Source organism: Salmo salar, chromosome ssa11, assembly GCF_905237065.1.
Source record: "Salmo salar chromosome ssa11, Ssal_v3.1, whole genome shotgun sequence".
Lineage (NCBI taxonomy): Eukaryota > Metazoa > Chordata > Actinopteri > Salmoniformes > Salmonidae > Salmo > Salmo salar.
In genome coordinates, this window is record NC_059452.1 from 33,846,191 (window position 1) to 33,860,733 (window position 14,543).

The 14,543-nt window shown below is 49.2% G+C and overlaps 1 protein-coding gene across 1 annotated transcript in view; it reads left to right on the plus strand.

The window, feature by feature from the left end:
- Nucleotides 1-4,856: 4,856 nt before the first annotated feature.
- The window catches only part of LOC106562529 (tumor necrosis factor alpha-induced protein 8-like protein 3), a 47,974-nt gene continuing 38,287 nt past the window's right edge, over nt 4,857-14,543 (plus strand). The window contains exon 1 of the mRNA XM_014127463.2: nt 4,857-5,337. Within this exon, the coding sequence (XP_013982938.1) occupies nt 5,295-5,337 (43 nt within the window). The 5' untranslated portion in view covers nt 4,857-5,294. The remainder of the gene's footprint in view (nt 5,338-14,543) is intronic.

Sequence of the window (14,543 nt, forward strand, 5' to 3'; positions counted from 1 at the left end):
CCTCAACTAGCTGTGTTTCCCTGTTCCCACCAGAGACAGACTGACTGACCTCAACTAGCTGTGTTTCCCTATTCCCACCAGAGACAGACTGGCTGACCTCAACTAGCTGTGTTTCCCTATTCCCACCAGAGACAGACTGGCTGACCTCAACTAGCTGTGTTTCCCTATTCCCACCAGAGACAGACTGACTGACCTCAACTAGCTGTGTTTCCCTGTTCCCAGCAGAGACAGACTGACTGACCTCAACTAGCTGTGTTTTCCTGTTCCCATCAGAGACAGACTGACTGACCTCAACTAGCTGTGTTTCCCTGTTCCCAGCAGAGACAGACTGACTGACCTCAACTAGCTGTGTTTCCCTGTTCCCAGCAGAGACAGACTGACTGACCTCAACTAGCTGTGTTTCCCTGTTCCCACCAGAGACAGACTGACTGACCTCAACTAGCTGTGTTTCCCTGTTCCCAGCAGAGACAGACTGACTGACCTCAACTAGCTGTGTTTCCCTATTCCCAGCAGAGACAGACTGACTGACCTCAACTAGCTGTGTTTCCCTGTTCCCAGCAGAGACAGACTGACTGACCTCAACTAGCTGTGTTTCCCTATTCCCACCAGAGACAGACTGGCTGACCTCAACTAGCTGTGTTTCCCTATTCCCACCAGAGACAGACTGGCTGACCTCAACTAGCTGTGTTTCCCTGTTCCCAGCAGAGACAGACTGGCTGACCTCAACTAGCTGTGTTTCCCTATTCCCAGCAGAGACAGACTGACTGACCTCAACTAGCTGTGTTTCCCTATTCCCAGCAGAGACAGACTGGCTGACCTCAACTAGCTGTGTTTCCCTGTTCCCAGCAGAGACAGACTGACTGACCTCAACTAGCTGTGTTTCCCTATTCCCAGCAGAGACAGACTGGCTGACCTCAACTAGCTGTGTTTCCCTATTCCCACCAGAGACAGACTGACTGACCTCAACTAGCTGTGTTTCCCTATTCCCAGCAGAGACAGACTGACTGACCTCAACTAGCTGTGTTTCCCTATTCCCACCAGAGACAGACTGGCTGACCTCAACTAGCTGTGTTTCCCTATTCCCAGCAGAGACAGACTGACTGACCTCAACTAGCTGTGTTTCCCTGTTCCCACCAGAGACAGACTGGCTGACCTCAACTAGCTGTGTTTCCCTATTCCCACCAGAGACAGACTGACTGACCTCAACTAGCTGTGTTTCCCTGTTCCCATTAGAGACAGACTGACTGACCTCAACTAGCTGTGTTTCCCTATTCCCAGCAGAGACAGACTGACTGACCTCAACTAGCTGTGTTTCCCTGTTCCCAGCAGAGACAGACTGACTGACCTCAACTAGCTGTGTTTCCCTATTCCCAGCAGAGACAGACTGGCTGACCTCAACTAGCTGTGTTTCCCTATTCCCACCAGAGACAGACTGGCTGACCTCAACTAGCTGTGTTTCCCTGTTCCCACCAGAGACAGACTGACTGACCTCAACTAGCTGTGTTTCCCTGTTCCCACCAGAGACAGACTGACTGACCTCAACTAGCTGTGTTTCCCTGTTCCCAGCAGAGACAGACTGACTGACCTCAACTAGCTGTGTTTCCCTGTTCCCAGCAGAGACAGACTGACTGACCTCAACTAGCTGTGTTTTCCTGTTCCCTGCAGAGACAGACTGACTGACCTCCACTAGCTGTGTTTCCCTATTCCCTGCAGAGACAGACTGACTGATCTCAACTAGCTGTGTTCCCTATTCCCAGCAGAGACAGACTGACTGATCTCAACTAGCTGTGTTCCCTATTCCCAGCAGAGACAGACTGACTGACCTCAACTAGCTGTGTTTCCCTATTCCCACCAGAGACAGACTGACTGACCTCAACTAGCTGTGTTTCCCTATTCCCAGCAGAGACAGACTGACTGACCTCAACTAGCTGTGTTTCCCTGTTCCCACCAGAGACAGACTGACTGACCTCAACTAGCTGTGTTTCCCTGTTCCCAGCAGAGACAGACTGACTGACCTCAACTAGCTGTGTTTCCCTGTTCCCACCAGAGACAGACTGACTGACCTCAACTAGCTGTGTGTTGTATGTCATCACTAAGTTGTCATCATAACTCTGCTGTGGACGCAAGACACTGCCAAGATCTTATTTAATACAGTACTGCTGACACATTCATTTATGTATTGATGTGTATATTGATGTGTTTGTTGTGTAATGATGTGTATATGATGTGTAATGATGTGTATATTGATGTGTAGTTATGTGTATATTGATGTGTTTGATGTATAGTGATGTGTATATTGATGTGTATATTGATGTATAGTGATGTGTGTATTGATGTATAGTGATGTGTGTATTGATGTATAGTGATGTGTGTATTGATGTATAGTGATGTGTGTATTGATGTATAGTGATGTGTGTATTGATGTGTAGTGATGTGTATATTGATGTGTAGTGATGTGTGTATTGATGTGTAGTGATGTGTATTGATGTGTATATTGATGTGTTTGTTGTGTAATGATGTTTATATGATGTGTAATGATGTGTATATTTGATGTATAGTGATGTGTATATTGATGTGTAGTGATGTGTATATTGATGTGTAGTGATGTCTATATTGATGTGTAGTGATGTGTATATTGATGTGTTTGATGTATCGTGATGTGTATATTGATGTGTATATTGATGTGTTTATTGATGTGTAGTGATGTGTATACTGGGTTCATTTGTGAAAGAGTCCTTGGTCTCAGCATATCTCCCTGTTAAAATAATGGTTAATTAAATACAATACTAATGTGGTGTATTATACTGTAATATGCACTCATACATACACAGGCATGCACACAGACAAGCATTTTTCTACACCTGCAATATAACATCTGCTAAATATGTGTACGTGACCAATAAATTTGATTTGATTATTTAGTGTGATGATGTGTTATAATAACACTGCCTGTGGGGATGAGGCCCATCTGCTGTTCAAGGGACCTACTGAGGTAGCCTAAAAATACAACCATCTGTAGGCACACACACACACACACACACACACACACACACACACACACACACACACACACACACACACACACACACACACACACACACACACACACACACGCGCACACACACACAGGCCTTCCATTTTCTTTGGGACTGATGTAAGGCTCTGGTTAAAAGTCAAATCAAATCAATTCAAATGTTATTTGTCACATGCACCGAATACAACAGGTGTACTGTGTAACAGGTTACTGTGAAATGCTTACTTACAAGCCCTTAACCAACAATGCTTTAAGAAGTTTAATAAAATAAAATATGTGTTATGTAAAAAAGTTACAAATATTAAACAGCAGCAGTAAAATAACAATAGTGCACTATATAGGGAATAGGATATCATTTAGGATGTAGTCTCAGTGTGGGCCACGAGAAGTGCTGAACACCAATATCATGTCACCAACCAGCCAACCAGCCAGTCAGCCAACCAGCCAACCAACCAGCCAACTAGCCAACTAGCCAACCAACCAGCCAACCAAACAGCTAACCAGCCAACCAGCCAGCCAGCCAACCAGCCAACCAACCAGCCAGCCAGCCAACCAACCAGCCAATCAGCCAACCAACCAACCAGCCAACCAGCCAGCCAGCCAGCCAACCAGCCAACCAACCAGCCAACCAGCCAGCCAACCAATCAGCCAGCCAACCAACCAGCCAACCAACCAGCCAGCCAGCAAGCCAGCCAGCCAATCAGCCAACCAACCAACCAGCCAGCCAGCCAACCAACCAGCCAACCAACCAGCCAGCCAGCAAGCCAGCCAGCCAATCAGCCAACCAACCAACCAACCAGCCAACCAGCCAACCAGCCAGCCAACCAACCAGCCAACCAGCCAGCCAGCCAGCCAGCCAGCCAGCCAACCAACCAGTCAACCAGCCAACCAGCCAACCAACCAGCCAGCCAACCAACCAACCAACCAACCAACCAGTCAACCAGCCAATCAGCCAACCAGCCAGCCAACCAACCAACCAACCAGTCAGGCAGGGAAAAGGCTGGTAGGCCATAGAAAATTAGCATTTCTGTAGAGACTTAGTAGGGTGAAAATGCCCCGAGATGCTGATCTTGGGTCAGTTTGGCATGCTCCTCACTAATGATTCAGGTTAGGATTAGGGAAGGGGAACCTTCACCCTAGAGCCGAGCTAGAGACTTCTGGTCATGGTGAGTCAGAGCGGTACAGGGTTCTCTAATGACTGACTATGAGCCAATAACCAGGAGGAAGGGGGGAGGAGGAGGGAAGTGGAAGAAGGGGAGGGGGAGGAGGAAGGGGGAGGAGGGAAGGGGAAGAAGCAGAGGGGAGGGGGAGGAGGGGGAGAAGGGGGAGGAGGGGAAGGGGGAAAAATAGGGAAGGCAGGGGAGGAGGGGGAAGGTGGAGAAAGAGGGAAGGCAGGGGAGGAGGGGGAGGAGGGGGAAGGGGGAGAAAGAGGGAAAGGGGAGAAAGAGGGAAGGCAGGGGAGGAGGGGGAAGGGGGAGGAGAGGGAAGGCAGGGGGGGAGGAGAGGGAAGGCAGAGGAGGAGAGGGAAGGCAGGGGATTGAGCTGGTGGTGAAAAAACTAGCTACTGCTGCTACTGGCTTCAGTTTCTCCTCTCCCACAGTGGAACACACACATAACTTAATAATCAGAGAGATACACCGCATGTAGAGAGAGGGAGAGAGTGAGCACAGGAGGACAGAAATGGAGTGTGACAGAAAATAAAGACAGATATTGAGAGCGCTGAGGGAGAGTGACAGAGTGACAGCACAGAGAGAAAGAGAGGGAGGGAAGGAAAGAGAGGGAGAGATAGGGAGGGAGGGACTGACCAGAATGACGAAGGGAGGAGGGACGGGAGGAGGAAAGTAGAGGAGAGGAAGAGAGATATTGAAGGAGTCAGCACAGTTAGCGAGTGAGGGAGGGAGCCAGGGAGAAGAGAAAAAGAAAGAGTGGGAAAGAGGGAGCAAAAAAATAAAGAGAAAAAGAGGTACAGCTCAGCAAATCAGGCTTTCAGCCAGACATAATTCCCTACTCAGCTGCTGTGTTCTAGCCAGAGAGGAGAGTTTCACTGCCTCTGAAAAGTGAGAGAGAGCAACAAAAAAACGAGAGAAAGCGAGAGAGGGGAAAAAGCTAACTCGCTGTGGAAGAGAGGGAGAGAGAGAGAGAAAGAGAGAGAGCGAGATCGGCTGAGACAGACAGAGAGAGAGAGAGAGAGAGAGAGAGAGAGAGAGAGAGAGAGAGAGAAAGAATAAGAGGTTCTCTGTCCAGAGTTTAGGAGGAGAAAATGGATTCCGACTCGGGGGAGCAGAGTGAGGGGGATCTCCCAGGTAAGATTGCTTGCTAATGTGTGTGTGTGTGTTTGTGTGCTTGTGTATGTGGCTGCATTTATATGTGTGTATGTGTGTTTGTTTGTGAGTGTGTTTGTGTCTCTGTGTCTATTCAAACTTGTAGTAGGTAGAGGTTTCCACTAATGGTTAAAAGGTTAGGATTGGACTGTGATCTTTCCTGTATTTATTTATCTCTGGTCTGTACATGCGGAGTTGCAGCCTGCCTTCCGCTCTGTGTGTGTCTGTAAGCCGGCTCAGTGTGTGAGCCGTGGCCATGATTAGCTGGCCAGGCAAGCTGAGACACGTGTGTGTGTGTGTGTGTGTGTGTGTGTGTGTGTGTGTGTGTGTGTGTGTGTGTGTGTGTGTGTGTGTGTGTGTGTGTGTGTGTGTGTGTGTGTGTGTGTTACGTGTGTCTGTGTGCTTGTGTCTGTGTACGTGTGTGTGTGTGTGTGTGTGTGTGTGTGTGTGAGTGTGTGCGTAGGTACGTACGTGCCTGTGTGTACATGATTGTGTGTGTCAAGCTATTAGATGTTATAATAATGAACACATCTACTAGGGACCTCCTCTGTACTCTCCTCCCCTCAAGTCTATATTTAACAGACAGGTTCTGTCTGACTACATGGACAGAGTGTGGCTCTCGTCTTACGTTCCAATACAGAGATCAATATTTACACATAATGTGCGTCCCAAATGGAACCCTATTCCCTATATAGCACACTACTTTAGACCAGGGCCCTATTCCCTATGTAGCGCACTACTTTTGACCAGAGCTTTATAGGTCTTGGTCAAAGTAGTGCACTAAAATGGGAATATGGTGCCATTTGGAATGTACCCTTACAGATGAAGGATCTTAATTAAATCCATCTAAAGTTTGACATTTCCACTTTAACATTTCAGACTTTATTTGCCCTAACAAAAAACCTACAAAGAAATTTCAGTAATTATAACCCACATAATAATTCACATTTCCTGTTACTGCAGGATTATTTTCCTGGTGTATCAAACTGACTCAAATTAAGATCCTACATCTGTATTGTGTGTCTATGAAAGTTTTATGGTTGTAAAGTCCAGGGGCAAGTGTCACGAGTTACTAGGAGTGGTGATAGAGTCAAGCGCAGAGAGCAGTGGTGAAGATAAACAACCTTTATTCTTCCCGGCACAAAACGGTCAACGTCAAAACCAACGGGCGTGTAAAACAAATGACCAACCCAATACAACGGGCAAAACAGTCCGGGGAGAGAATAACAATTCGTAAGCCAGCACATCCAAAAATAAACACAACACTAAACGTAATCCCGCACAAACCTGGGCGGGTTAAGCGGGCTTAAATAAAACACAAATCAAGAACACAATAGGGAACAGGTGCAACCAATAAGACTAAACAAACAGAAAAGGAAAAAGGGATCAGTGGTGGCTAGTAGGCCGGCGACGACGACCGCCGAGCACCGCTTGTGCAGGCAGGGGAGCCACCTTCGGTGGGTTTCGTGACAGTACCCCCCCCTGACGCGCGTCTCCCGCAGCACGCCGCCACCGGACTCGAGGGCGACCCGGCGGACGAGGCGCAGGGCGATCCCCATGAAGGCGGTGGAAGTCCCTCAGAAGTGAGGGGTCCAAAATGTCCTTCCTCGGTACCCAGCACCTCTCCTCCAGGCCATACCCCTCCCAGTCAACGAGGTACTGTAGGCCCCCCACCCGGCGTCTGGAGTCCAGAATGGCGCGTATAGTATACGCCGGGGACCCCCCAATGTCCAGAGGGGGTGGAGGGACCTCCGGCACCTCACCTTCCTGCAGGGGACCAGCCACCACCGGCCTGAGGAGAGACACATGAAACGAGGGGTTAATACGGTAGTAAGATGGAAGTTGTAACCGGTAACACACCTCGTTTATCCTTCTCAGGACTTTAAACGGCCCTACACACTGCGGCCCCAGCTTCCGGCAGGGCAGGTGGAGGGGAAGGTTTCGGGCCAAGAGCCAGACTCGATCCCCTGGTGCAAACACAGGGGTCTCACTGTGGTGCTGGTCAGCGCTCTTCTTCTGCCATCCACTCGCTTTAGTTAATGCGTCCTGGACGGCTCTCCAAGTGTCCTTTGAGCGCTGTACCCACTCCTCCACCGCAGGAGCCTCGGTCTGGCTCTGGTGCCATGGAGCCAGGACCGGCTGGTAGCCCAACACGCACTGGAACGGTGACATGTTAGACGATGAGTGACGGAGGGAGTTTTGGGCTACCTCCTGCCCATGGGACGTACCTCGCCCATTCCCTGGGCCGGTCCCGGCAATACGTCCGTAGAAACCTACCCACCTCTTGGTTCACTCTCTCCACCTGCCCATTACTCTCGGGACCCCGATCAGAAACGATGTCCTCGGGCACCCCGTAGTGCTGGAAGAAATGGGTAAACTGGGCCTCCGCAGTCTGCAGAGCCGTAGGGAGACCGGGCAATGGGATGAGACGGCAGGACTTCGAGAACTGATCCACAACGACCAGGATCGTGGTATTCCCCTGAGATGTGGGAAGGTCGGTGAGAAAATCCACAGACAAGTGCGACCACGGCCGCTGTGGAACGGGGAGGGGCTGTAATTTCCCTCTAGGCAGGTGTCGAGGAGCCTTGCTCTGAGCGCATACCGAGCAGGAGGAGACATAAAACCTCACGTCCGTAGCCAATGTGGGCCACCAGTACTTTCCCCTAAGACTCCGCACTGTCCTCTCGATCCCAGGGTGACCCGAAGAGGAGAGATTATGGGCCCATCGAATCAATCGATCACGGACACCAAGCGGCACATACTGAGCACCTGTTGGACACTGAGATGGTGCAGGTTCCAACAGTAACGCCCGCTCGATCTCCGCGTCCACCTCCCATACCACCGGTGCCACCAAGCATGACGCTGGGAGGATGGGAGTTGGATCGATGGCCCTCTCCTCGGTGTCATATAGGCGGGACAGCGCGTCGGCCTTCGTGTTTAATGAGCCTGGCCGATAGGAGATTGTAAAACGAAAGCGGGTAAAGAACATGGCCCACCTGGCCTGACGCGGATTCAATCTCCTAGCTGCCCGGATGTCCTCGAGATTACGGTGGTCAGTCCAGATGAGGAAAGGGTGCTTAGCCCCCTCAAGCCAATGTCTCCACACTTTCAGAGCTTTGACTACAGCTAACAACTCCCGGTCCCCCGCAAGGGCAGCGTTTTGGTGGCGTGCCCGAGCACTGTGATAGCACGGTCCCCACCCCAGTCTCGGATGCGTCCACCTCCACTATGAATGCCAAAGAGGGGTCCGGATGAGCCAGCACGGGAGCGTCGGTAAACAGCTCCTTCAGACGACTGAAAGCTCTGTTCGCCTCTGCTGACCAGTGCAAGCGCGCCGGGCCCCCCTTCAGCAGTGAGGTAATGGGAGCAGCCACCTGACCAAAGCCACGGATAAACCTCCGGTAGTAATTGGCAAACCCTAAGAACCGCTGCACCTCCTTTACCATGGTCGGAGTCGGCCAATTACGCACGGCCTTAACGCAGTCACACTCCATCACCACCCCCGAGGTGGAAATGTGATACCCCAGGAAGGAAACGGCTCATTTGGAAAACACACATTTCTCAGCCTTAACGTACAGGTCATGCTCCAGCAGTCGCCCAAGCACCTTGCGCACCAGGGATACATGCGCGGCGCGTGTGGCGGAATAGATCAGGATGTCATCAATATACACCACCACACCCTGCTCGTGCAGGTCCCTGAGAATCTCGTCGACAAAGGATTGAAAAACGGCTGGAGCATTCTTTAACCCATACGGCATGACGAGGTACTCATAGTGGCCCGATGTGGTACTAAACACGGTTTTCCACTCGTCTCCTCCCCGAATACGCACCAGATTGTACGCGCTCCTGAGGTCCAGGTTCGTGAAAAAACGCGCTCCGTGAAATGATTCCACCGCCGTAGCGATGAGAGGTAGCGGGTAACTAAACCCCACTGTGATGGAATTTAGACCTCGATAATCAATGCACGGACGCAGACCTCCCTCCTTTTTCTTCACGAAAAAGAAACTCAAGGAGACGGGTGACATGGAGGGCCGAATGTACCCCTGTCTCAGAGATTCCGTGACATATGTCTCCATAGCCAGTGTTTCCTCTTGTGACAATGGGTACACGTGACTCCTGGTAAGTGTAGCGTTTACCTGGAGGTTAATGGCGCAATCCCCTCGTCGATGAGGTGGTAATCGGGTCGCCCTCTTTTTACAGAAGACGATAGCCAAATCGGCATATTCAGAGGGAATGCGCACAGTGGAAACCTGGTCTGGACTCTCCACCGTCGTCGCACCGATGGAAACTCCCTTATACCTGCCCATGGAGCCCCCTGTCTCCATGAAATATCAGGATTGTGATTGGCCAGCCAGGGAATCCCCAGCACCACCGGAAACGCAGGCGAATCAATGAGGAAGAGACTAATCCGTTCCCCATGATCCCCTGCGTTACCATGTCCAGTGGAACCGTGGCCTCCCTGATCAGCCCTGACCCTAATGGTCGGCTATCTAAGGAGTGCACGGGGAAAGGTTGGTCCAACGACACCAGGGGAATCCCTAGCCAGCAGGTTGTTGAGACGAATGGACATGTCAATGAGCTCGTCTAGGGAGAGGGTCGTGTCCCGACAGGCTAGCTCCTGGCGGACGTCCTCCCGGAGGCTACAACGAGAACACAATAGGGAACAGGTGCAACCAATAAGACTAAACAAACAGAAAAGGAAAAAGGGATCAGCGGTGGCTAGTAGGCCGGCGACGACGACCGCCGAGCACCGCTCGAGCAGCAAGACTTGACTGTGGCAGTAAAAGGAGAACGTTAGCGCTCCTGGTTGACAGGTTCTGGTTGTATGTTTTCCTTATGGCTATTTATAACGTAGCTGTGATCCTACAGAGAATTCCACTCAGGCAATACAACTGTCTTCAGAAGTCTCCAAGCGCGCATGCGCGCACACACACACACACACACACACACACACACACACACACACACACACACACACACACACACACACACACACACACACACACACACACACACACACACACATATGCTCAGACATCCAACCCATCATTAATCCAGCCAGGTCACTTGTGATACTTGTCAGTATTGGACGTCCATCCATGTGTGAGGATATTGGGAGATGATGTGGGAACCGGCCACTAGGGGTAACAGTGAGTGTTTTGCTATGGTGGACGGGGATGGCGGAGGGGCGTAAGCATTTGCCTCTGAGTTCCAATCCAGCGATAGAAAGTTTTCTTTTGATGTATTTTTTTAAGCCTATCCCAAACCTTAACCCTAACCTTAACCATTTAGAGTTAATGCCTAACCTTGAGAAAATGTGGAGTTAATGTCTGAACTTAACCCTAACCTTAAAAATTCTGAGTTCATGCCTAAACTTAACCTTAAACACTTAGAAATTTGACGTTTGGAACAACTTCCAAATTTGATGTTTGAGAAACGTGGATGGACGTCTAATTGTGACGTGAGATTGTGAGAGCTGGAATACTTTCAGAAGGCCTGTTTGCATAGTAATGCTGGTACATGCTATAATATACAACATCAGGTGGTGTCCTCAGTATAGCTCCCTATGTCTGAAAGTCCCCTGTTTTTTACCATATCTCTAATGTCGTGGTTTGTCTTCGGTCACAGGACCCCTAACCCCTCTGAGCCCTGTGTGAAGGGCCGTGTTTACGTTTGGTCTGGTTTTTAAAATTGTTTGGGGAGACAGAGGCTTACTGTGCTGGAGGCATTAGGATATCCTTAAAGCCTACAGCATTTTCACTCTCCCGCTCTCTCACTGACTCTTTCTCTCCTCTCTCTCCTCTCTCTCTTTAGTCACTCTTTCTCTCACTCTCCCCTTCTCTCACTGACTCTCTCTCTCCTCTCTCTCTTTAGTCACTCTTTCTCTCACTCTCCCCCTCTCTCACTGACTCTCTCTCTCCTCTCTCTCTTTAGTCACTCTTTCTCTCTCTCCCCCTCTCTCACTGACTCTCTCTCTCCTCTCTCTCTTTAGTCACTCTTTCTCTCACTCTCCCCACATCTCACTGACTCTCTCTCTCTCCGCTCTCTCTTTAGTCACTCTGTCTCTCACTCTCCCCACATCTCACTGACTCTCTCTCTCCTCTCTCTTTAGTCACTCTTTCTCTCACTCTCCCCACATCTCACTGACTCTCTCTCTCTCCTCTCTCTTTAGTCACTCTTTCTCTCACTCTCCCCACATCTCACTGACTCTCTCTCTCTCCGCTCTCTATTTAGTCGCTCTTTCTCTCTCTCCCCACATCTCACTGACTCTCTCTTTCTTTCTTTTGTGACTCGCTCTACCACCCCTATCTCTCTAACTCTCTTTCCCCTTTCTCCTGTCGCCTGTCTCTCTCTCTCTCACCCCCCCTCTTCTACCCCTCTCTTTATCTATCTCTCTCACTGGTATTTTAATCTTGCTCAAAGCAGAGGCTAGTGTCTAAAGCTGTGATCTTTCTTCAAATGCTTCTCTTTTTAGAGGGAATTATGCCTGAACAAAGCTACAATACAGGACTCCTCAAACAACCATAATACTGTCTGTTAATACAGTAGGTAGGATAGGGTAGGAGAGGGGAGAGGGGGAGGAGAGGGAGGAAGGAGGGGAGGACATGTTTGGTTCTGGGTATGGTCATAGCTGTGCTATATTTCTCTTTCTATGGTCTATTGACTCCTATCTACTCTCCTGGGCCCTGTGAACTCACTGGACCTCTCTCTCTCTCTCTCTCTCTCTCTCTCTCTCTCTCTCTCTCTCTCTCTCTCTCTCTCTCACACACACACACACATACCTTTCCCATGGAACACATCCATTTACTGCCCTTCACACACATTATCCATCTTGCAGCCCAAACACTCTTCTCCCCTCCTACAAACACACCCTTACACCCTTGAACACACATGCACATACATTGCCAAAATCCAGAAGCTGGAAGCTGGAAAATCTTTCAAACTCAGGAAAAGAGAGAGAGAGGAAAAGAAAGAGAGATGGAGGGAGGCCCTGACTGGAAAAGACGACTCAGGAGAAGAGAGAGAGGAAAAGAAAGAGAGATGGAGGGAGGCCCTGACTGGAAAAGAGAGAAAGTGATTTTTCCTCTAGTTGCAGTAAAAGAAGAGTTTAGGTCATAAACACCAGCGCACCTCGCAGCAGGGCCTGAAGTGTGTGTGTGTCTCTGTCTATGCATTCCACGGTCTGAGTCAGTTAGAATCCCTCATCTTATTCAGTTTAAAGAGGCAGACCCTTTACTGAAACATGGAATTACTCTTCACTTATAGGTCACAGGAAACACACACACACACACTGATCTTGCTTTTCACACCCGGATGACATCATTTGCTGTGGACTTTGCGGAGCCGGGCGGTGCAATGGAACCGCAGTAATCTCTTTGTGAGTGTGCGTGTCTGTGTGTGTTTATGTGTGTGTGGCTGTGTGAGTCACTGTGCATTTGGGTGTGTGTGAGTGTATGTGCATGTGTGTGTGAGTGTGAGAGTGTGTGTGTGTGTGTGTGTGTGTGTGTGTGTGTGTGTGTGTGTGTGTGTGTGTGTGTGTGTGTGTGTGTGTGTGTGTGTGTGTGTGTGTGTGTGTGTGTGTGTGTGTGTGTGTGTGTGTGTGTGTGTGTGTGTGTGCGTGTATGTGTGAACCACAGTCATTTCCTCCAGGCCTAGTGTAGTTGGTTAGTCAGTGGTATGGCAGCCAGACTGACTATAGCGGCAGTCCCAAACCAAGACTGGAGTAGACCTGATGCCTGATAGGACTGATGCCTGATGGGACTGATGCATGATGGGATTGATGACTGATGGGACTGATGCCTGTTAGCAAAGACTGACTGATCCACTAGTCCTCTGGACAAAGTGCTCTGGTCAAAGTGCTCTAGTCAAAGTGCTCTGGTCAAAGTGCTCTGGTCAAAGTGCTCTAGTCAAAGTGCTCTAGTCAAAGTGCTCAAGTCAAAGTGCTCTGGTCAAAGTGCTCTGGGCAAAGTGCTCTAGTCGAAGTGCTCAGGTCAAGGTGCTCTGGTCAAAGTGCCCTAGTCAAAGTGCTCTAGTCAAAGGACTCTGGACAAAGTGCTCTAGTCAAAGTGTTCTGAACAAAGTGCTCTGGACAAAGTGCTCTGGACAAAGTGCTCTAGTCAAAGTGCTCTGGTCAAAGTGCTCTAATGAAAGTGGTCAAAGTGCTCTGGTCAAAGTGCTCTAATCAAAGTGGTCAAAGTGCTCTGGTCAAAGTACTCTGGTCAAAGTGGTCAAAGTGCTCTGGTCAAAGTGCTCTGGTGAAAGTGTTCTAGTCAAAGTGCTCTGGTTAAAGTACTCTGGTCAAAGTGCTCTAATTAAAGTACTCTGGTCAAAGTGCTCTAGTCAAAGTGCTCTGGTCAAAGTACTCTGGTCAAAGTGCTCTGGTCAAAGTGCTCTGTACAAAGTGCTCTGGTCAACATGCTCTGGTCAACGTGCTCTAGTCATAGTACTCTGGTCAAAGTACTCTGGTCAAAGTGCTCTGGTCAAAGTGCTCTGGTCAAAGTGCTCTGGACAAAGTGCTCTAGTCAAAGTGCTCCAGTCAAAGTGGTCAAAGTTCACTAATCAAAGTACTCTGGTCAAAGTACTCTGGGCAAAGTGCTCTGGTCAAAGTACTCTGGTCAAAGTGCTCTAGTCAATGTGCTCTGGTCAAAAGTAGTACACTATGAAGGGATTAGAGTGCCATTTGGGGCCAAAACTGTGATCACTACAGTATATTACTAAATCATCACTCACACAGTATGACTATACAACTATATTACTGACTATTGTTTCGTATTTAGCCTTTAAATCATTAACCCTTACTGGAGCAGTGGTTAGCATGTCTGCCTTTATGGGCTGGGAAACCTGGGATGGAGACCCACAAAGGGACAAACAGTCCCTGTTTGTTAACCTGTTATGGCTAGGGGGCAGTATTTTCACGGCCGGATAAAAAACGTACCCGATTTAATCTGATTATTACTCCTGCCCAGAAACTAGAATATGCATATAATTATTAGCTTTGGATAGAAAACACTCCAAAGTTTCTAAAACTGTTTGAATGGTGTCTGTGAGTATAACAGAACTCATTTGGCAGGCCAAAACCTGAGAAGATTCCATGCAGGAAGTGCCCTGTCTGACAATTTCTTGGCCTTCTTGATTATCTCTATCCATTACAGGGGATCTCTGCTGTTACGTGACACTTCCTACGGCTC